Here is a 25062-nt window from a genome sequence, read left to right as displayed (position 1 = left end):
AGTTTACTATTACTTAACAAACAAATCAATCACTGAAAAGACTAGATTGTCTCTAAAGTTCTATTCCTTCCACTCTGACGACTTTTAATAGTCTCCATACCCTCTCAACGGTCCCTGATTTTGACACAGATTTTTAGCTCTGTCAGTCTTAATCCCTCCTAAAACTTGATAAATGATCACAGCAAGTATAGTTACATACTTCTTTTTACTTCATAAGATGTATATTAATTCACAATCTCTTATTCTACCAATGTCTCAAGTTAATAGTACCACTATTTAAAAAGCGTCGCCGATTATTTCTGGATTTGTCCCTGATTCATTCAGACTTATGAATGTCTCTAGCGTTGAAAAATTGTTTATGTCACTCCCTAGCTCATATACACGATACGTTTTATACATCAGGCTTTGCGTCTTCCCTTTTTCAAAAATCAAAACATACACCACGTGAAAAATGACGGAAGTTATGGAACGTCACATCCAAAAGGTAATTGCCCGTTCCTGTTGGCAGCCGATTGGCTTAGTTTCTGCTCTGCCTTGTTCCGGGAACCAATTACTCCTCCCAGTCAACATGGGGCTGTTTTACCATCTATGTTTACTAATACACACGTTATAAGCCGGTAAACGGGAGTCATGGATAATGAAAATAACCGCCCTGGAGAAGAAGATGTGGACATTTTGGAGCATCATGTTGATGAGGACATGGAAAAGATTGAAATTACTGCTCGACGTCCATTTCTGCGGACTCTGGCATTGCCAGAATTAGGGGGCAACACCCAGTCCGCACACAGGCTGCTGGCATACAGTGATGCTATATTGTCCATCGTAGCCACGATTATGGTAAGTAAAGGCATTATTTTTTTTTTTCATTTTGGATTAGACGTGTTATCCCTGACCGCGAGCGTTGGCATAGATCTTTGCTACTTATACTAACTCCTTTACCTTCAAAGTTGATTGTATTTCTGAAACAAATGCATTTGTTAATTTAACTCTATCAGCAAGTAGTTTTTTATGCAGTTGTTCTTTTTGGATTTTGAGTAATGTTGCTTGCTTTAATTATTTGTATGTTTGTGCACCCCCTTCTTTTGTAAGTGGAACAGATGTGCGTGCATGTCTATGTAATGTATCCAGTGTGTCTGTGTAAATATAACCGTGCACGTACCAGTGTGCGCTTACGTGCCTATATCTTTGTATGTGTATGCGTCGTATATGTTTGCATATTCAAAGATATATATGCGCATGTGTATATGTTTATATATGTTGTGTGTAATTGTAATAAACACACACAACGTGGATATAATTGCTTCTTCCTTGTTGAGTCTGATCATACAAATTTTTCTTCTGCAGTTCCCATCAGGTAGCAGTGTGATGCCCCTGCACTGGCCCAGCAATCAAGGAGCCTCAATCCTCACCACTAACACCAGCAAGGGGTGTCCATATAGGGAAAGGATAGCAAATACACAAACAGTAAGGTACAATTTCCCTTAAGAGCACAGTCAGTCTGGGGCCGGTTTCTCCCTTTCTCTCCAGGTCCACAATAAGACTCCCCACTGGCACAGCTATAGGGTCCAGATCTCAGCCAAGTGGGCAAGCTAAAACCTCCAGCACCCTCTCTGTCCAACTAGTTCTTCGTGTCCCCACCCAAGTAGCTGACACGCACATACTTTGAGATAAGAGTTATATACAATCACACAGACACTCCTGGGGAGGGTTGGCACAGGTTCTCCAGCTGTGCCCTTTTTGCCCAGACCATGGCCGGCCTTAGGCATAGGCCAACTAGGCGGCCGCCTAGGGCGCCGGTCTAGTAGGGGAGCTTTTCCAGTATTTATTTGGTGTAGGTAGACTAGGATGGGGGCACGGGGTGATGTGGTGGGAGCGCCATGGAGCCCTTTTGCCTAGGGCACCAGTTGTCCTAAGGCCGCTCCTGGCCCAGACTATGTGGTAGAAATCACTGCCACCACACAGCTAATATGCATCAGCTACTCAAAGGCCCTTATTAAATGGTGTCCATTTATTGCTGTGCGATATTATTATCCAAATGGTAAGTGCAACCAAACAGTCAAGACTTTTATTTGGAGTGATTTGGTACAGTATCACTATATACATGCAGTGTACTGTTAGAGTTTCAATCATCTCTACACAAAACAGCCACAGTTGAAAGGTTTAAAAATATTTAATAATAAATAAATACAAACACAAGACCATATTTCTTACTACACAGTGGCAGTCGAGTTCAGAGATCACAGAGAAATACTTAAATAATACAGTAGAAAGTTCTGACCACGACACAGAAAAACACTTAGTCGAATCTTCCTAATTCCTAGCTATTTCTAAGAGAAAACACAGTTCTAAAATCCTACTTGCATATAGAGCAAGACAGTGCTAGTGATGTTGGATGTTCTCAAGACAAATGCTCTAATGCCCTCATTCTTTCTCTCCTAAAATTGATAACACAGTTGAACATGATTCATTTCAGATTACATAATTTCTTTCTGGTTCCCAGGCTAACAGACTCTCAGAGGTTTATAGCCCCTTTGATCTTGCAGCTGGTCAGGAACCAGAGCAATAAAAGAAATTATACATGCAAATTCTAGCCATTAACTCTGGCCTCAAAACAATAGTCAGAATTCCTTCATCCAGACATATTGGCTCCGAATTTTGACATCAAAGACAGTCATAAAATGCTTGACTTAGCTTTCTTACAGCAGAGTGCACTGCTGTTACATGTTTGCAGTTTAGTATCCAATGCAGTCTTTTCACATTTAAGAGAACAAGCCTGTGGCTTAGATAATTCTGTCATTTGTAAATATTAATGTATCTGGCTAGCCTGGCAGCCTTCACTTATCTTCACAAGCAGTTTGTGGATTGCATGTCTACAAAGTAGCGGCAGGGCACAAGAATCATAATAACGAAGGCGAGTGTAGCCATAAAGGTTAGGTTCGCACATCATGCATCGGCCTATTGAAGTGTGTAGCCAGATATACTCCATGCATGCCATGGCATACACTTATTTATTACGTTCAAGAAATGTGCTGGCTTTTAAATTAAAAGAAAAGATTGTGTTATATGGTTATATATTTTCTTAAATTACATTTTTTCAGAATGTGTGGTTGTTTAAATGCAGTTTTCTGCAGAAATGAAGTTCTACTGTCCAGAAACATATACAAGTGTGGGGGTGGTAGGGTTACATGTGTGTGTGTGTGAATGTGTGGGGGGTGATATTTCAAAAAATGGTGTATAATTAAAAAAAATGGCTATGTCCCTGTCTGTTGCCTCCTTCTGACATAATTGCCCTTTGTTCTGTGGCATGTAACCTAAAGATGGTATTGAAGACGCAGTACATGTGCTATTATTTTCATCTTAGGATCCTTTAACTAGACTACTAACACCTAACAGCTTCCACTGTGGAAGCCTTTACCTTTTACCCTTTCTAACATATCCTGTATCTGCTTGAAGACCGACCACTTAGTGCTTTTGTGTTGGCTAAAATGTTGCCACAAATTTAATTTGAGTTATATGGCTTACTTGGAATAAATGCTAGCTACATCCCTGTAGAGTTGTTGGCATTATACAATGAAAGATCATTATTATTCAAAAACATGATCAGGGATTGGTTGTACACTAATATGTGGTTGCTGTAAATTGAGCATTTATTCATGGGAGCAAGTCTGACTCAAATCCCTGATCACGAACACTGTATGTCAGTAAAAAAAAAAATAATACATCTGCTATTATCTCCGTGATACTAAACAGGAAAACTTTGCTCAAACAGAGCAGAATCAAAATTACACCCCCACATACACCAGTGTCCTGAAGTCTTGCGTATCTATTAAGTAAAAAGAATCTTTGACATCCCTCATGCTACACAAATAGAATATGAACATTGTTAAAACATTGGGCTTGTTTACTCAGCTGTTTCTTTGCTAAGTGACAGAAACAGCAACAGAGTAGATGTATTGTATGAGTCATTGTCAAATACTCTGGTAGATATGTGAGCAATAGTTTGCAAAGTCAGCTATAATAAGCAGGAGAAGAGAATTTTTAGTAGTTTTATTAAAAATAAAAAAGAAAAGGCAAGAGCTCTGCTTCACATGGAGTGCGAGCTTATTCCAGAGGAGCGACAATCTCTGGGAAATGCGAGCTTATTCCAGAGGAGCGACAATCTCTGGGAAATGTATCTGTCTCTCAAGCATGTTCTGTTAATGTTGCAGGCTAGGTTGAGATACCTGGAGTGAGTTATTCTTGCCCCATTTAATTTGCAGAAGTGCAGCATTTCCATTAGGGCAGGGTCCAAGGCTGCTGTGTATGCCAGTCACAAGTCGCCTCTCAGCAGCCTGTATGATAGAGTACATTGACAGGGCTTTCAGTCTTTCCATGCATGTCATATTTTGGAGGGCCTGGATTCTCTTGGTTAGAAACCTCTGCGGTCTCTCCAGTTGTTCCAGGTGTCTGGTGAGGTATATACAGAAGGGAGCATTGTACTCAATTAGTGGTCTGATAAGGGTGGAGTATAGCGCCGCTATAACCTCCTTGGTCTTGAATGTGTTACATTCTACATTGTGCATCTAACAAATAAGGGTGTTTCTTACCACTGCAAACCCGTGGAGATCAAAGTTTAGATTGCTATCAACCTGTGTTCCCAAGTCTCACAACACTGAGTTTGAGCCTAGAGGGGTGCTATCTATATCAGCATTTCTCTACGCCGGGCCGTGGCAAATACTGGCCTACAGTTTCACAGTGAAAGAGCAAGAGACTGTGTGTCTGTGCACGTGCTTGTGTGTGCAGTTGCGTGTGTGTGCATTTATACTTGTGTGTGTGTATGTGTATGTATATGTATGTGTGTGTGTGTAAAATATATATATATATATATATATAATGCATGTACACACACACACACACCCCTGTTGATTCATTAACTCTGTTGTAGGGTGTGGTCATGGCTTTAGGCTCATTAAAGCATGACCACGCTTCACATTTAGGGTCCGGATGGTACTAGGTTCGAAAATAGCATCATGTAATGCCTTAATTTGTTTTTCATATGTGTTGGTGGGTTGGAATAGTGTTATAGGTTGGACTTTTATAAGTGTACACGAGCATCTGAAATACACTAACATACTTTTTTGCATGTGAGCATTTATGCACATGATTGCGCAATGCACACCATCACGTGGAACCTTTTTTACAGAAAAAATGGGGAGATAGGAAAGTAGTGAAATGGGGAGCAAGTAGGGTGGAAAACCTATTGATATATTGCAGAATATATGTAACATTGCCTATATGACAGAAGGTGCTAAGATTTTGTCGTCAGAGGTTGATGGGACATCTTGTAGCCACAGGTGAAGTTACAAGATCAGCTGTGTATGCACTTAATGTAATAATGATGAAATGTGTGGTGCTACATGTTACTGATGTCCGATGAAAGTGAATAAGGTCCTGCTTATCATAGCTCAATACTTCAAGAAAAGAAAAGGGGAAGATAGTAAAGTGGTGAAATGGGGAGCAGGCAGGGGGAAAAAACAAGTGAAAGGAAGGTAGAAATGTGTAGGAAGGGTGTTGGTAAGAACTATAGCTATCTATTTCTTCAGCAGTAACAACTGGGCACATGTACACCTTTTTAGCTGTATTTGGACTGAAACCTCCAGAGAGTGGGTGACAGCAGCATAATTGCATTGTGAAGCCAACTAGACCAAATTAGGTGTGTCAAGTAGACACATCTGTGAAATGGGGAGCTATGTGTGGGATGATGATTTATTTTTTTATTTTTGGGACAAGTGTCCCTTTTTTAAGGAGAAAGTGGAATGCTGGGGAAGGGAAGGGACATAAGCAAAGTTGGGGTTGGGAAGATGTGGAAGCATTTGCAGACAAGTTGGGAAGATGTGGAAGCATTTGCAGACAGACAAGACATACAAGACAAGGACAGGGTTGGTAAAGGACACAAGGGGGGGTCGAACACCTTGTTTGGGGTGGGGGTTTGGGAATCGCGAGCCTGTGGATGTCATGTTTGAAAGTGAGAATTGGGTCCCCATCCAATGGACTGTCATCACAGTCACCTCAATGTGTCGATGGCTAATGTGTCTGAAGTTTGTGTCTCCTTGTGTTATTAAGTATGATTATGGATGGCAATGTCTCCACTCGGCGTAGGACTGCACCAGTTGTACGGTGCACAATCCTATGCACCAAACCTGGCAGTTCAACTTGCCTGACCAAATCACCCCCCACTTCTGCTCCTAGAAGGAACTACAGGCCTATTGTTTGGGGCAGATCTACCTGAGGGTGCAGGTAGGGCAGAGGCAGTGGGGTGTGTGTGTGGCCAGGCTGTAGCCCAGAAGTGCTGGGCCTTGATGCTGTAGCCAGTAGAGAGAGCGTAGGCGTACCAAGGGGAACTGCCCTACCTGCTGCGCTGTAGTAATAACAAAATTAAAATCCAATAATTAAACCTAACCCAAAATAATGTACAAAATAACATTTACATAAAAAACAAAACATAAGTAATACAAAATAATTAATTATAATGGAAAATATGATTATAGTAACTGAACAGATAATATACAAAGCTTTCTACAGTTAATGTACTATATTATATTACAATTTACTTATTACAGTAACAAATGCTAGTAAATAAGTTTATTATGTTGAATACAAACCTGTTGCTAACGCAGATGCACTATACTATTGATCAGATTGCGTTAAGCAATCATGAATGTTTGCGTATATTGAACATATGCATATTACATGGACAATGGTTACATTTTACAGCAGGCCATCTGAGGTACAGGTATAGAGGTCTGCACCTCTACTGCTATCATTATGAATACATAACACTATTCAATTTTATTGATGACAAGCTAAAACATTATTGTAAATAGCTGTCCTTAAATTTGAGTAGTGTGTTGTTTGTACTCACAAGCAGTGACTAATCTAATACTGTACTTTCCATTTGGAATACAGCATAATGCCAGCACTCTTTTATTTTGCACATTTATAGATACAGGTTCACTGTTATAATGATAATCTGCATCATGTTCTTGGTGTCCCTGGTGTTGTTGTTGTGTCTTTCGGCTTTTCCCAGTTAGGGGTCGCCACAGCGGAACTCCGGTCTGCTAATGATTGGCAGTAGATTTTTACATGCTGAGTTGCCGGCCCTGATGCACAACCTTCAACGAAGGTACGCCCATTCACACACGTCTCCACACAGAAGACTCTCTAGCTGAGAATCGAACAGGACAACGTCTTACTGTGAGGCGACAACGCTACCACAGCAGTACCTCCGTATAGGTCATAATTTTGTATTCCAGTATTTATGTCAACTTAAACATGTACTATATAGTTTGGAATTCTAAATGACAACCCCTGTCTACTCTATAATACTGGACTGTTTTACTAAACATACTGATGCATGCATAATGTTGCTTTAAAATGGAGAAATGGATACTCCGTGATACAGGTGTTTAGCACGATAAGCTGTATTTACTCCTAGTGGTAAAATAACAGTGCTGTTTTAAATCATACATACCACTTGCATCTCGCATCTGTCTTAGTCTTCCCTCATAGACTCGCACATTTAACGTTCACTCTGCAATACCTGTAGGAGAAAATAAAACCTGTAGGAGAAAATAAAACCTGTTATCAGCAATCAGAAAGAGATGCAGCTGCATCATCATTCAAGCAGTGCCTGTAAGTGATGCTCACACATCTGTGGAGTGCTGTCATTCCTAGATTCATCGATCCAATGATCGAGGATATCCCTCTTCCTCATCCTGAGGTCTCAGTAGTGATTTCTACACTGTTCCCCAGTGGGGGATACTGGTTACAGTGGGCAACTATTCCATGCATCAGTTTTGTAATCTGAACCATGATAATGCTCCTGCAGCAGCTGGGGACCATAATCATTCACTAGGAGTCCATCGAACACTTTGGACTCCTGCACACCCCACCTTTGAGAACGAAATCTCAAAAACTTCACCCTGAACGCCAGCCATATGAATGTAGACAAACACCAGTGTTTGTCTTTTCTCACCAATTACAGTTATAAACAGATACTGAGGATTCAGAATGTTGTAATCTCCAACATTCAAAAATGGTGTGCACTGCTTAGCATCTCGCAAACAAATGCAACATGTTTGTGTGACGGTAAATAAGCACAATATGTGAAATTATACAGATATTAATAGAAAAACTGTACAAGTGACATAATATGATCCATCAAGACAATAATTATGATATAGGAATTACTAGATCAACTACTATAATTTTATAATGTGAAGTGGGACACTATACTAAGGATAGGATTCTGCAGTATTAGAATGCTAGTCCTTGGGTATGGCAGGCCTACACTTGCAGTTGTTTCTACAACAAGAATGAATATACAAGTGTGTAGACTTCATTGCATTGCTAGCTATTACAAGGACACATTACAAAAACAAGGCTGCAATACTTGTATTCGAACCCAGGACCATGTGAACGTGAAAGTGACACTTAACTCCTTGCACCACAGGAGAAGTCTCATAAGCTATGGCTACATTAGTATTCATTGTAAGATTCATACAGGCTCAGAATGAAGTGATAACATGCAGAAGAAGAAATCAATGTATGATATATACAGTACAATATGTTAGTACACAGGGAATATGCCTGCATATGTGTGCAATGTAGATCAACATGCAGTGTAGATTCAGAGCTATGCATGGGTGCCTTACGGCTGTTCTCTCATACACCTCTTTAGCAAGTAGTAACAATCATTCAGCACACAAGCAACTTAAACACGGAATGTACATTTATACTGAAGTAGTACACATTAGACGTACAGTTAGTGAAATATTTAACTTGGAAAATATTGCACTTCTCACACAGGCTGTTATTCTTGTTTTCAGTTATGCAACACTGTTCTAACATGCAGTGTTCCTTGGTCAGTCAGTAATCATCTGATTAGTACTGTGGTACTGAGCATGTGTGAAGACAATTCTGTATTATTGTCTTTACAATGTTGGGGGATATTAACTGGGAATATGTTAGGCTGGTGGCAGATAAGTAAAGCTAGGTTGGCTAGCATAAACGAGCATTGATTGTTATTTTTGTGGGTTGGAGCAAAGACATCCACCCCTACGTGAGCCTGTGAGATATCCCCTATAGCACACATTTGGAGCAGCTGGGAGATGAGACACTTATGGGTTTCATGTTAACTGGCAGGTTTGCCAATACACATGTGGCAAATGCTACACATGCCATTAAACATGACTTGGCAGTTTGAGTTGTACACCTCATGGTTAATGTAGATCCTACACTGTTCACCTTTTTTTTTTGTTGCCATGTGTACGACTCCAGTGTAAGGCACACATTAATTTAATATAGTACATGTTACAATTGCAAGATTCTTCTGAAAATTTACTCTGAATTAATGTTTAGATTTACCATGTTGTAGCATGCCATGCAGTGATGTTTTGAAGAACCTGGAAGGTTATGCCTGTAACCAAGCATGCTCCCTTCTAGTCTGTGAAGTGTCCCAATGACTAGGAATAGCATTTAAATACATACCCTAATTACCACTAGGATGGTTTCCTGCACTCATCTCTGTCTCTGATTAAATGCTGAGAAAGGTCACTCAGTTCCTTCAGTGCCTATGTAGCCTGTAAACCTTTCACCTTCTCTGTGTATGGCTATTACCAGCAGCAGCAGTGTCTTCAGCCTGTATTACGACAGTTGTATTAAAAAGCAGCAGCTAATAACAATCTCTGTGTGCCTACTTTGTGTCTGCACTCCAGTTTTTTTTCTCAATCCACAAAAAAAAAAAAGTGAAGATAACATAGCTGCTTGTATATCTTGTTGACTAGCTCAACAGGATTGGTTGATTTAGTATGCAGTTCAGCTGTGTATGTTGTAATTAGCATCTCTGAAGCACAGAGTAGGACACATGCAATCAAGTATTGATATACTCCATTATAAAAGGGTGAATGAGTATCTGGGTAAACTGATGTGGATGAGAGTTATTACTGATTCTAACTCAGATACACATTACTTCTGATTCACTATATTTCAACAGATGTATCTATCTTGTAACCTAAATAATGCATATGGTGGAATGTAGATAACGACTACTGTGAAGTAAATCTGTATGCATTTGTTAGAAACCGACTCATTACATGGCCTTCTTTTTCAGCAATGTGAGAGGTACAGAGGATGTAGAGTAGGCCGAAGTATAGTGCCGTGTGCTAACTTTATACACGTGTATCTTGGAAAGATCCTTTGATAGTGCAACAACATTGTTCCTTATCCTTCTTCTTTTGGCTTTTTCCCGGTTAGGGGTCGCTACAGCGGATCACCTGTCTGCTCATGATTGGCAGTGGAGTTTTACGGTGTCGAGTTGCCGGCCCGATGCCCAACCTTCCACGGAAGGCACACACATGCATGCACTCATGCCTAGGGCCAATGTAGAGTACCCAATCCACCTACAGCATGTCTTTGGGATGTGAGAGGAAACCAGAGCACCTGGAGGAAACCTACGTGACCACAGGGAGGACATGGAGACTCAGCACAGAAGGCACCCCAACCGAGGATCGAACCAGAGAACCTCTTGCTGTGAGGTGGCAACGCTAACCACTGCAGCACCACGGCCACCCAACATTGTTCCTTACTCTATTTAGTTTTTTGGGTTGGGGGGAAGATGATGACTTGCTATGGCACAAACTAGAGTGGACTATTATGTTGCATGGGTGACATAGTTCAGTATCTTGACATAGTTCAGTATCTGTTAGGGTAAGTCAAGAATATGTTGCTCTTGTTACTCTCTTAGTTTTGTAACCCACCCCTTGTTGTTTACTGGCCACTATTGAATCTTTACAGTGTAATCCAGTGTTAAATATTGGGAGCATTCCTTTACTGCATTATCTGTACAACAATTTATTTGTACTTATGTGATTCTTATGTGTTATGATTATTTTGTCTTACAGTAAATGATGTGCTCCCTAGACGTAGTTCAGCATTCTCTGAGGCCAAAAATGAGCTGATTATACATGCACTCGGAGAACACCATGAAGTGCCGCTGTCAAGAGGGTGGGCAAGAATGGCCAAATGTGTGGAACTCTGGGATGACCTTGTCCAAAATATCAACAGGGTGGGCTGACAGAGTCGCACATATGATCAGGTGTGTCACAGAGCTACTGCTATGATCCATGCAGCTAGGAGGTATACAGCTGAAGTGGTATGCAGTTGTCAGGTCACCGGTAGTGGGCCTACAGCAGAAAAACCCCTCAGTAAAGCTCCCAGCACTCCAACAGCCAGTATGTCCTTGACGTGGGTGCCACTCCTGCATCTCGAGAGGAGCTTGCAGGTAGACTTTGTTAGGTCATCACTAGAATATGGTGGCATCCATTCTGTATGGTAGGTTGCTTTTTTGGTGGGGGGTAATTAAGATAGCTGTAGTGTTCAGGTCTTTAACTGCCACAGAGGAATTCTTGACACACATCCATACAGGGCATCTCCCAGCAATCATTGAGCCAATATGTTCTGGATGTGGGTGCCACTCCTGCATCAGATGTGGAGCTGCCAGGTGTGCTTTGTTACATCATCATTGAAAAATAGTACTGCATTCTGTAATAAGTATATATAGCTGTGTCAAGCAGTATTTGTGTTGGTTGGGGGTATTTCAGATGGCTGCGGTTTAAATGTTGTCAGCCACATTCCTGATGGAATTTATTTGACCGTACATATAGATGAATAAGTGTATTAATCCTTATTGTACTGTTACATGTGTGGTGCTGTTGCAGAGGCTGAACCTGACACTGAAGTTGACATCCAGCTCCCCACCTCAGGATCCCCAGACATAGCCAGTATACTTATGCATATGCAGTCCACTGAGGCCACAAATCTTGGACAGTTGGAGGGCTAGGACTAGACTGGGGAAGTGTGGCTACCATGGCTTTAGTGATTGTTGACGAGGTGCCACACAGGCAAATTGATAGGGGTGCTCATCAGATGCTTGCTGCCCCTCCCCCACCTGGTGCAGGTGTCTCTCCACATGTCATTCGCCATATGTTTAGGGCCATAATGGAGGCACAAACACATTCAGAATGTCACTCCTGAAGAATGCTCAGGGTTCTAGATGTGGCACAGTCTGACATCCATGACCGCCTCCATAGTGTTGTTGATGCACTGAATTGGTTCATTGACAAGTATGAATGGAATGTATCTGTGAGGGAGCACAGAGTATCTGTCATGGAACGCACATTGTGATGGAATGTCTGCTGGTAGGGGAACATCGACCTCGTGGGTGTAGGCTAGCAACTACATCTGCTGAGAGCCAACATGGCCGTGCCCAATCAACCTCCTGTGATGGCAGTACATCCATTGCTCCATCAGAGAGTGTGCTGTCCACACCCAGACATAGCAGACCATGGGGTCATGGTCCTGAGGGTATCTGTGAAGGGAGCACCTCCAGCAGACATTAGTCACCCTCAGTTAGTAGCACACCATCTGACCTTGGGCATGGAGGTACCAAACCAATTCCTGGCAGAGCCAGTTTTCATGGTTGGGGGCGGTCACAGCTGTCCGACATAGACATATGTGGCTAGCACTGAGCTTGGCTGTGTTCATGCAGACACACATGCACACACCAATATCACATTGAGGGCAGCTACCGGCACACATGCTACATTTTCATGTTCCATGTTGGCTGCTGCCCTTGCTTATTTACACACACACACACACACACACACTAACCTATTTGTGTCAGCCTAGGGCTCCTGCACCCCCACAAACCACCCTAGGCAAATGATGACTGTGCCATGTCCCTGTTGTCTATCTTTGGTTCAGGGATGCTAAAGCTATGTGTCTGATGCACTGGGTGCCTACCTACATTAATATCTATTTTATATCTCCATTTGTGCTGTTGGCCTGATAATTGTACCTGTCAGTTATATTGTACTTGGCCTTTTAGACAGTTGCTAGTATAATTTCTCTACTTTCCAGTTGATGCATTTGTAAAGCTTGTGAGATTAGTCAATGAAATGTGTCTCATTAATATATCTAACTTTCTCTTTAAGGATTGTTTAGTGCAAACGTATGTGTGCACATCCAAAGTCAACCCATCTGATTCTAAGCTCTGGATTGTATGTCAGCACTGCAGATAAATCTCATCAGAACGGTAACGGTATGTTTTTTTCCATGGACATCACCATAGGTTGAGGTTCATAAGCTGTGACAACGGTATTGGCCTGATGGTGTTTGGAAGCGTAGCCAATACATCACAATATAATATGCAATGACAGATGTAATGCATGGCCATGATTCTTACAGAAACGACCACCCATGTCCATGAGAGAATTGGCAATGATCAATGGCAGACAACATTTTCACATCAGGTCGGCCAGCCTGTGCTTGAACAGGCTGGTTAATGAATGTGCTCTGCTTGACATTGATTGGAAGACTATTGCAGAGGACTGACAACCTTTGAGAGATGTATGTGTCTCTCCAGCATGTCCTATATATGCCATAGTGTGCATTGAGGTTCTTGGAACAGGTGACTGTGGTCCCATATGAGTTAAGGATGTGCAGCATATTCATCCCATTACGTGCAGCATGTTCATTCCATTTGGGCCAAAGATAGCCATGTAATGAATACATTATCAGCCTCAAAGCTATATATAGGATACTGTGTACAGTGACAGCTACTTCATTCTGCCCATAGAAGATGCATGTTGGAGAACCTCTGATGTTTATTACTCGAGATGTCTGTGGTTTGTCAACTTGGTGTAAGTGTCTGGGACAATACATAATCAAAGGGAGGGTTATATTCCTTAATAGGGCTGTTGTTGGATGAGTATAGGGGACTGAAAAATTAGCAAAGGCATCATATTGACAATCTGATGTAAGCTGTTGAATGCCACCCTCAACACATTACACACAGGTTGCACGCGACATGTGTTCCAAGATATATTGATACAGAATCTAGTAATACTGTAGTCTGGGTTATTTTTTAATAAGTAGGAACATTTATTACAACAAGGTATGGTGACGCATGTTTGTGCAGTTGTTATAACACGCATGGCTTTGTCTGCAGTCATTAGTGGAACACAGATGTTTTGCTACACATCCTTTGTTTTGGACTTTTGATAAGTATATGGCAAATGAGGGGGGGCAGCATTGACGCATCTGTTAGCACACAGGTAACAGGTCTGCTGCATGAGTTGAAGTCTTCTACTTTGACTGAGTGTTGTTTGTCTGTAATCCCATTTGCAAACCACCTGATAACACAACGTGATATTCACCTTAGTTTCTCATTGAGACCGAATGTTGGACTGTGTTGAAGGGCTTGGCCAAGTCAAGATGGGAGGAGTGCACAGCTTTGTTGTCTATGTCTGTGCTCTCAATCCTGAATTCCCACAGGGTTTGCAGGCACAATCTACCCTTAGGAACAGCTAACTGGCACAGATCTATTGTATGGAGGTCATCTATGTTCTTCTGTCTGAGATGCATGCAAATTTTCCCATTGCCTTACAGCGAAGGTTGAATACAGTTATGGGTCTATAATTCCACTTGTATGTTGCCTGTCCTCCATTGAGTGGGTGGGTAATGGCCGCTGCATTCCGTTCAGTGTGGGCAACAGCAGCACTCTGACTGTGGTTGAATATGGTGCCTAGTGAAGTAGCTGACTGTTGCAGCACATTACGAACACAGCCCAGAATGTCATCTGGTCCCATTTAAACTGTGCTCCTAGTCTTGGAGAGAGCAGTGATAACTTGCTCTTTAGATATCACACTTTGGAGATGATGAGTCACAAATGTAGTAATCCTGGTGTTGTGAGGGGGACACTTGCCACCTGTGTCTGCTGTCAGGTTTGGAATTTGCAGTGAATCAGTTTATGCAATACCATTCAGAATTAGTTCAAAGTGCATCTGAGTGATGTATATCAGTTTGCAGATGTAAACGAAGACAGGCATATGGTTATCCCTGGATATGTTTCCTATATTATTTGCATAATTGCTGTAGGAGGGTTTTTCAAGGCATCTCATTTGTTTGGGTACACTGAAGTGAGTGGCCTTCCAAGGCTGTTCTGTACATGTTGTATTTGTAAACAGCAGCTTCTTTGTAGAATGCAGTAATGACAAGACATCCACCAATATGGATCCCAATTGTTAATGGGTCTTTCTTTGAGCATATCAGGCATGGTGATGTGTAGACAGGGCACCAGGGTGTAACTTAATACAGCTGTCAATGTCCCTTGTGGAAACCTGAGCTTGAAAGTTTATTATACCATCCTTTAGGAGGGTATAGTTACCTTGTAGATGATTTTAAATCTGAGTCCTCCTTTAAGGTGTTCATTAGGTATTTCAAATTCTACACATACTGTTTTATGGTTGGATTAACAGTGCAGGCACTACACATGTGCCATTACATTCTTCACTTATATTGTTGAAGAACAGGTCTGACATTTTACAGAGCCTTATGTGGTGGTGCACTATTTATTCAATGGCGTTTCAGTTTGTAAAATCCAGTTATGTTTGTGCAACTGAGTTTGTTCTCCTGTAATTATCCAGGTGAGGCATTATATGCACTGAGTAAAAATAATCATGTCAACTAGGCTTGAAGGGGAACGGAGGGAAATGATAGGTGAGGATGGGAGGATCAAACCTGGTATCTGCGCAGAGAATGCTAAAAGGAGGGGTATATGTGATCAGAGTGGTATTTTCAGGGGTGTAACCTATTGATGTACATTAGGAGGTCCTTCATAAGGTGACTCTATAGTTCTGTAATTGATTGGCAAGTGGTTTTATTGCTGCTTGTTATGTAACAGAAGGTATGACAGCTAGTTAGAGCTGTTGAGGATCTGCTCTGCTGCATAGCAGCAGCCAATTGTATTGGGAAATAAGTATATTGGCTTTTCTGTATGTATGAGGGCAAAGTGTTAAGCCCTCTGCACATAAAACAGAACAGAACAAGTTATGCAAGGAAACCCTGTTAAAGCCCACACTGGGTCCAGAAACACTAACCTTAAAACAGATACTCCTGCTGTAAACTCTTGCCACAAGTGTACAGGTTAGTTTTCCAAAAACAGATGTCATCCTACTCTTCTTATTCTTTTGACTACTGCCATCATGGGTTGCCACAGCACATCATGTGCTTCCAGTTCCTTCTTTCCTCTGCATCTTGTCTTGCCACATCAGCCACCTGCATGTTCTTGGTCACCACATCCATGATCCTTATGATAGGCCTTCCAGTTTTCCTCTCACCTGCCAGCTCCATCCTTAGCATCCATCTCCAAATATACCCAGCATCCCTCTTAAGCAGATGTCCAGAGCAACGCAGTCTTACATCTCTGGCATCTCCTGCAAGCTGTATAACCTGAGCTAACACTGTAATATATGATTACTAGTCCTGTCCATTCTCCGCACACACAGTGCAAATCCTGACATTTGGAACTCTAACAGCTGCTGTTATGACTCCTGTATTTTTGTCAGTGCCACCATCTCCAAATCGTATAACATAGCTGTTCTGGCTACAATCTTTTAGACCATCCCTTTCAGTGTTATTGGTACCCATCTGTCACATATCACTCCTGACACTCTTCTACACCCACTCCACACTGGATGCACTGTCTTCTTCATCTCTCTTCTACACTCACCGGTACTCTGACCTTTTGATTCCAAGTATTTAAATTCTTACGCCTTTGCCAACTCTCTCTCTCACCATTCCTCTGTCCTCCCTGTCATTCACACACACTTATATTATATCTTAGTCCTTATGCCCTTCATCATTCTCCTCTGTATAGCATAACTGCACCTCTCAAGGCTCTCCTAATCATGTCCCCTACTGTTAATGCAGATCACAATATCATCTGCAAACATCATAGTCCATGGGGACGCCTGTGTGATCTCTTCTGTCAGCCTGTCCATCACCATTGCAAAGAGATAGAATGATGTTTGTGCATACAATAAAGTCTGTTTTATATTGGATGAGGTGACATCTACCTGTCTACCAGGCCAGTGTGTGCTCTTGGCCTGTTGTGATGAATACATATCCAATAATCTGATATAGCTGATGACATCAGCAGTGTCTGAAGACACAAGGACAGTGTCCCATAGGCTACTGTAACATGCTCTGTATAATGTCCACCAACAGCTGACAGACACGCAGCAAGTTGACTGAAGTGAGATTAGAACCCCTACCTAAGTTTACAGTCTACAGAACACCGTACTTAACGCACATGCCACGGCAGAAGTCTGACTGTAATAGGACTATAGATGATCTTATAGTAGGTGACATCAGCAGGCCCTGTGGGGGTCAAGAATTTGAGGACTGCTGAACATGGATGGTTTTGTAAGCACAAAAACATTACAAAACCATGCAATTTGCTAATGAAGTGTTAGACACCCACTCTTCTCTATGGAGACGGATACAAACACAAAGTTGACTGCAGTGAGATTAAAATCCCTATCTATCTAAGTTTGCAGACTAGAGAACACAGTACTTAACATACGGCACAAGTCTGGCTTTTAGAGGACTGTAGGTGTTCTTGTAGTAGATGACATCATTAGGCCCTGTGGGGAACAAGGTTGGAGGATTGCTAGACATGGATAGTTTTGCAAGCATAAAAACAATGCAAAGGTCATGTCATTTGACAAGCTAGTGTTGGATACACACTCCCAGTCTTCTTTATGGAGACACACACACACACACACACACACACACACACACACACACACACACACACACACACACACACACACATGCACAAATGAGAACCAAACCCCTACCTAAGTGCACAGACTACAGAACACAGCTTTTAATGCAAGCTCCACTATAGAAGTACAAAACTCATGTGAACTTATAGTAGATGACATTATCAAGGGATGTACGGAACACCAGCTTGAGAGGCCTGCATAGGCACATTGCTCCCTAGTGTCATCTGAGGCTAGTACACTAACAGTAGTATACTGTTTATAAGCCATAGCTGTATAACAACACAGTCGCTTATTGAGCGTATTTGGATGTTTGACTTTGGCAGTGCAAGCCTGTGAGCACAACTATATGTCCATGTCCATGAGGGAGTACACAATATTACATATTACACCTTTTATTTTGTGTTAGATGTATGTGTTGTAGAATTAAGGAGATCCCATGGTTTTGCTGATTTGTTGTTGAGGTTGGTTGTGAGGAAACACATGGATGGTTATGTTTCTGTACAGATAGTTATACTGTACCCTCAGTTTGCAATGTTTCCGCATGTAGCCTAAGGTCACACAAAGCATCTGGGAAATATAGAACGGTAAGAACACTGATCTGTGTATGTGATGTAATGGTTAACATACCTCTGAACTTATTAGACCAAGAAATCTGCACAAAGCCGTAATTAATGTAGGAATACAGTAGCAAAATAGGGTCAGTGTTTAAATATTGGCCTTACAAACCTAGAATGTTGTTGGAGTAGCAAATTTGGCATTGGCATGAATTTTATGAAGGGTATGACATCCACATGTTAAATGCATGTCATTTTCTGACTTCATTCTCGAACCTTATTTTTCAGATAATATAGAAGAGCCAGTTAGGCGAGGGCAGCCGCGGTGGTGCAGCGGTTAGCGTTGCTGCCTCACAGCAAGAGGTTCTCCAGTTCGATCCTCGGCTGGGGTGCCTTCTGTGCAGAGTCTGCATGTCCTCCCTGTGGTCGTGTGGGTTTCCTCCCGGGTGCTCAGGTTTCCTCCCACATCCCAAAGACATGCTGTAGGCGGATTGGATACTCTAAATTGGCCCTAGGTGTGTGTGTGTGTGTGTGTGTGTGTGTGTGTGTGTGTGTGTGTGTGTGTGTGTGTGTGTGTGCCTTCAGTGCAAGGTTGGGCGCCGGGCTGGCAACTCGACACTGTAAAACTACACTGCCAATTATGAGCGGACAGGTGATCTGCTGTGGCGACCCCTAACCGGGAAAAGCCAAAAGAAGATAGAAGAGCCAGTTAGGCCTTAAGTGATGACTACAACAGATGTCTCGAGTAGGGTTACATTAACTTTTTCTAGTATCATTAATGTTGTATATGGTATTATTAAGAAAGATTGGCCCATTCTTATGACTGATTCTGATTTGAGCAAAAAAAATTAGGTTTCTCACCTAAGTTTGCATTTAGAAATAATAAGACACTCAAGCAATGTTTATGCTGTAGACAACAATCCTCTATTCAAGCAATACAGTCTGAATGTAGGGGTACTTATTCGTGTAGATCATGCAATGTATGTAAGTTTATATGGAGTGTAACTTTTATTCATCACCAAGGATGTCTAAGACCATTGAATTTGGCTTTTATGCAGACTGCACTACAGAGAACATAGTCTATTTAGCTAATTGTGTAGAATGTGAGGGATTCTATGTTGGCAAAACTATTGAACTCTTAAGGAAAGAATATTAGAGCATAATAATGACATTCGTAATAAGTTAAGTAATGTCCTTGCCAAACATGTTTTAGAGATGGGTGAAGCACATTCTTTTAAGTTGTAAGTTGTTTTGGTGTTAAGTATCATTGATTGTGGTGTACGTGAAGGTGACATCTGTAATGAAACAGAATATACTGAATTACACTGGATTTTGGACCGAAGGGCTAATGTTTTCCCAGGTCTGAATAACTCTGTTTCTTTAAAACCAGCATTGAAGAAAGGAGCTTGCATCATTGAGTTATATTTATGATGGAATATCGCATGATTTGTTTTTAATTTTTTATTGGTTACCCGTTCGTATTTAAATGTTTGAATGAAATATTTGTTTTTTTGGTCTGAAGAAGTGGAGTTTCTGCGAAAGCGCTCACCAGTTTTTAATTAAAAAAACACCCAGCCTTCATTGAACGTCTCTTTTTGTGTTTCGTAATAGATAAACTGTCTCAACTAGGCATCATTCCACATGTTACCAGATGGGTAGTAAATTGGCTGACTGATAGAACCCACCTAGTCAAAATATGGGAAGCCACCTCAAGTAGTAGACATAACAAGTGGTGTACCCCAGGGATCAGTCTTGGGGCCTCTGCTGTTGGGGATGTACTTCTCGGAGGTGCAGGCCAAATCTAGTGGGCTATGGCTATGGCTGACCAGGTTTGCAGATGACTGCAAGCTGGGTGCTGTCATCCATTCCCCTAGTGATGTGGACATCCTCCAAGAGGGTCTCACCCAAACAAATGACTGGTGCCAGAAACATGGTCTCAAACTGAATGCCAAAAAATGCATCATCATCCCTTTTGGGGGGAGTGACGTCCCCACAAATTATTACATTGCGTGCTTAGGACCTTATTATCAATCAGTCGTGAGGGACTTGGGCACCCAGGTTGATAGCAAACTGAATTTTGACCACCAAATTGCCACCCTTGTACGGAAAGCTTTCTAAATGCCCCCCCCACCCATTAGTAAGGGTATCTCATCCAAGGACAAGTTGGTCATAACATCCCTGTATTCTACCCTTTATAAGCACCATTATTGAGTACAATACCCCTTTCGGCATGTACCTCACAAAGCACATGCAGCAGCTGGAGAGACCACAGAGGTTCCTCACCCAGAGAATCCAGGGCCTCAAACATCTACCCTACACAGGCTAAAAGCCCTGTCCCTCTACTCAGTCTCCTACAGACTCAGAGGTGATGTCTGTCTGGCATACAGAGCAGTCTCAGACCCCGCCCTGATGGGACTGCTGCATATCCGCAAGTCATGCTTCACTCGAGTAACCTGCATGCGTGACCTCAACCTGGTCTGTGACATCAATAGGACTTGTTGGCAGGACAGATTTGTGTCCCAGAGACTTCCCCTTTTGTGGAATAGACTCACTCTCCATGTAAAGCAGAGTATCTCATTAACCCTTCTTAAGTGCAACCTGGATAACTGGATGGGAAACAGAAAATACACCCCTGGGATTCCACCTGTGTCCCTGCTGGACAGTGGCATAGGGTGCTGACTTGTTGGAACATGGGCTAAATTCTTGACTAGTCTTGCAAGGGCCTCGGGGCCAATAGCCTAGTAACCTCCTATGATCCTATAAATCTGGACAGTTGAGAGCTATGATACACATAGCAAAGATGCAATGATTATTGCTCTAAGTGTACACGCATGTACGTTTCCCTCTTTTACCTGTTTGCGCGTAGGTAAGCAGTGCACAAAAACGCAAGGCGCATTGCTAACATGCAGCCTTATTATTTAATGTATATGTCCTACTGCAGCCCACTCCTATCACTACTCCAGGCTGTGATTTCCAACTTGCTACAGGCAATAATTGAATGTACCTGGTGTCTGCTATTGCCAGTGTAACATAACTCTTGTGTAGTGATTTCCTTTTTCTGCAGTTTTGTGCCAAGTGCAGAATATCTGAGTGATTGTTAAAGCTGTTTTCAGCATGCAACGCATCACACAAAATATCTACTAAAAATATACAGAATAAAACATCATGGGATGCAGAGTCACAGTCTATAAAGAAAACAAACTATTGCAAAAACAAGTCCTAAACTTCAGCTTGCATCAGGATTTGAACCATCGCCATTAAAGCTTCAAGTAGGATGGCTGCTTTAGTCCTTTTGACCACAGAAGTAGCTTTCCAGAAATGGGAGTCATTCCTCACACAACCACCTTCATAAAATGCACACTGGTATCAAACTATGCACTGTATATTGTACAAGTACTTCTATGACATATTTGGACATAGACCAGTTAGTAGACACAACTGCTGTCATAATTATGATTACAAATATACATCACTCTGTCTTACAATCCTGTTTTTGTGGGTGGGGGAATGTAACATATTTGCTCTTAGGATACAAACTAGTCTGAAGTCAGAAACGACAATAGACTAGAATCACTTCCTAACGTCTCTCTTGCATGATGTAACATTGGACTGTGTGAGTGTTTCATGCCTGATGCATACACATTTCATATGGTAACATAGGTTCATAGGTAAGTACTAGGCTATCGGCTCAAGGGCCTATGTAAGCCTAGCCAACAAGGTTCCCTGGCTTATGATACCAAGAAAGTTATTTTCGTGTGCCACTGTTGAGCAGAGACACAGAAGTGATCCCTGGGGTGTATTTCCTATTTCCCATCCACTCATCAAGATTTTTCTTGAGTGCTTATGAAGAACCTTGCTTGACATAGATGGGTAGCCTGTTCCAGAGTATGGGATGTCTCTGGGACAGGAATCTATCCCTCCAGCATGTCCTGTTTATTGTGGTGACAAGGTTTAGGTCCGTAGAGCAGGATTGGCATTTCTTTAGGTGTAGCATGTCCAACAGGTCTGGGTTTGACATTGCTTTATATGTTGGGCAGAGATCACCTCGGAGTAGGTGATATGCTGTGGAGTAAAGCTGGAGTTTTTTGAGATGGTCAGTGTAGGGCATTTGTTTGAGGGCAGTAATCCTCTTTGTGAGTTACTTCTGTGGCCTTTCCAGCTGCTGCAGATGTCTTGTGAGGTACATTCCAAAAGGGGAGTTGTACTCTATAATGGATCTAATGAGTGTCGAGTAGAGGGGAACAATGACCTCTTTTTTTTTTTCCTGGATGAGAACCCTTTTATGATGAGGTGTGCCACATAGAAGGACTTCCTGACTACTGTGGTGATGTGACTATCAAAGGAGAGACTACTGTCCACCTCGGTCCCAAGGTCTGTTATCACATATTCAGTGTTAAGTAGATTGCTGCCTATGTGGTAGTTCATGGGTACAGAGTTTTTACCAAAGGGGATGACACTACACTTTTTGGCATTGAGCTTGAGGCCATGACTCTGACACCAGGCATCTGTTTCGGCGAGGCCTTTCTGTAGGATGCACACATCATTTATGGACTTGACTATGGCTCCTAGTTTGCAGTCATCTGCGAACTTTGTTAGCCAGAGGCCTTCTGTGTTAGCATGTACTTCAGAGAATTAGATACCAAACAGGAGAGGTCCCAGGACTGAACCCTGTGGTACTCCACTTGTCACTGGTTTGAGGTCAGATTTGGAGTTTGCAACTTTTACAGTGTGGGTTCTGTCAGTGAGCCAGTTGGCAACCCATCTTGTGACGTGGGGATTTATACCTAGTTTAGTGAGTTTAGCTACAGTTCCAGAATGGGGGATTATGTCGAAAGCCTTGGCAAGGTTAAGATAGGCTGTGTGAACCCTCTTACCCTCATCTGTGGCTTTGGTGACTGCCTCAAAGAAGTTGATCAGGTTCAGGAGGCATGATCTGCCTTTCATAAACCTGAACTGGGTGGGATCCAGAGTTTGGAGGTTACCAATGTCTTTGTTTATGAGTTCCATGATGATATGTTCCATGGCCTTGCAGACCAGGCTCGTCGGGCTAATAGGGCGATAGTTCCCGGGATCAGTGGTGGCTCCCCCTTTGTAGAGTGGGGTAACTGTTGCTGTGCTGTGCGGCATTCAGTGGGCACAAAGCCTGATGCGAGGCTATTATTGAACATGGTGCTTAGGTGGGGAGCCAGTTCGTTCTGAAGTTCGTGTAAAATGCAGCCTGGGATGTTGTCTGGTCCCATGAATGCTGTGTTTTTGGCTTTAGAGAGTGCAGCTTTTACTTGCGTAGTTGTGATTACAGGGACTCTGCATTCTTCCTGTATAGCTATGGGCCCTTTAGGGGGTGAGGGGGGGGGGTAAAGTTAGCGCTGAACCCATCTGCCAGGATGTTGGCAATATCAGTTGGTTCTATAATTTCCGTGCCGTTGTGTTGTAACTCAGAGCAGATCTGGGTGTTGCCATTGAGATTCTTGACATAGATATAGAATGCTTTGTAGTTGTCCTTAGAATTGGTGGCGATTTTGTTTTTATAGCTAGCTTTGGAGGATCTTATACGGGATCTCAGCTTCTTACTGTGGCTGACCAGGGAGCTCCTCCACTCATGGGATTTTACTCTCTTTTGCAACAGTTTCTTCCTTCTGTTGTACAGTTCGTTTATGGCAGGGGACCACCAGATTGGCTTCCTTTTTTTGGAGGATAGCGTCTTGGTTCTGTTTGGGATAGCACAAGCCATGCACTCATGTAAGTGCTTATAGAGTGCATTTGTATAGGATTCAGCAGTTGTAACTGTATTGTCCTTCTGCATGGGTGCCATGAAGTTCCCCACTTCTGTCTTAAGAAGCATGAAGTTGGCTTTGGAGAAAATTTTTACTGTGATTTCCTTAATGGGGGGGGGGCGGGATGTGGATATCAAGGGTGATTAGCTTATGGTCGGATTGGACCAACGAGGAGTTGACTTCAGGTGTGGACCACCGGTCACTCATGTTGGTAATGACTAGGTCTAGGATATTGCTGCCCCTGGTGGGGGTGTGGAAAAGTTGATCCAAGGCATTGGAGTTTATGAATTCCAGAAAGCGTTGAGCTAAGGAGTTGGTACACGAGTAGCTTTCCCAGTTAATGGTGGGGTAGTTGAAGTCACCCATTATTAGGATGTTTGGTTGAACCCTAATATTTTCCAGTATATCAAGAAAAGATGAGTGGGAATCCTGGGGTATGGTGGGGGATCTGTAGCAAGCTGCAATTTGGATTGCAGTTTTGCCCAGAGTTAGTTGCACTTGGATAACCTCGGATGCATTATGCTGAGCAACTAGCCTGGAGGTGTGGATATTCTTAATGAATATGGACACCCCTCCACCTTTGATGTTTCGGTCCAGATTACATGGCCGAAAAGTGTGGTATGAGTTATAGCCTGGTTCTGCAGGGGTGCTCTCTGGAGCCTTGAACCAGGTCTCAGTCACTGCACAGATATCGATGTTCTCCATTTTAAGGAGTGCCTCAAGCATTTTGAGATTTAGACTTCTAGCATTGAGTAGCATTACCCTCAGTTTTTGCTTGCCTGTTCCTGTTACGGTGGTGAATTTGTCATTTGAACCTTGCCGAAGGCACTATAGGGGCAGCAAGAGCCTTAGCCAGTATCTGGAATCCCAGAGGCAGCAGGTGCAGGCCATCTCTGGCAAAGCATCGTGGTCTGTCTACCATGTCATCCCAAGCAGACAGATACTGGATCCCCTTAAAATAACACCAGAAGCTTAGCCAATTGTTGGAAGTCGATCATTTTGTCCTTGTACAGCGGTATCATTTTGGGTGATGGCAGAATGCTACTCAGGGCTAGGGTCATACCT

The 25062-nt window shown here is 42.4% G+C and overlaps 1 protein-coding gene across 1 annotated transcript in view; it reads left to right on the top strand.

Moving 5' to 3' along the window:
* The first annotated feature begins 504 nt into the window (after positions 1–504).
* The window catches only part of TMEM175 (transmembrane protein 175), a 668934-nt gene continuing 644376 nt past the window's right edge, over positions 505–25062 (top strand). The window contains exon 1 of the mRNA XM_044059461.1: positions 505–837. Within this exon, the coding sequence (XP_043915396.1) occupies positions 631–837 (207 nt within the window). The 5' untranslated portion in view covers positions 505–630. The remainder of the gene's footprint in view (positions 838–25062) is intronic.

Source organism: Protopterus annectens, chromosome 17.part0, assembly GCF_019279795.1.
Source record: "Protopterus annectens isolate FY-2018-M chromosome 17.part0, PAN1.0, whole genome shotgun sequence".
NCBI lineage: Eukaryota > Metazoa > Chordata > Ceratodontiformes > Protopteridae > Protopterus > Protopterus annectens.
The sequence above is the reverse complement of the archived record's forward strand: the minus strand, read 5'-3'. Positions and strand labels throughout refer to the sequence as shown.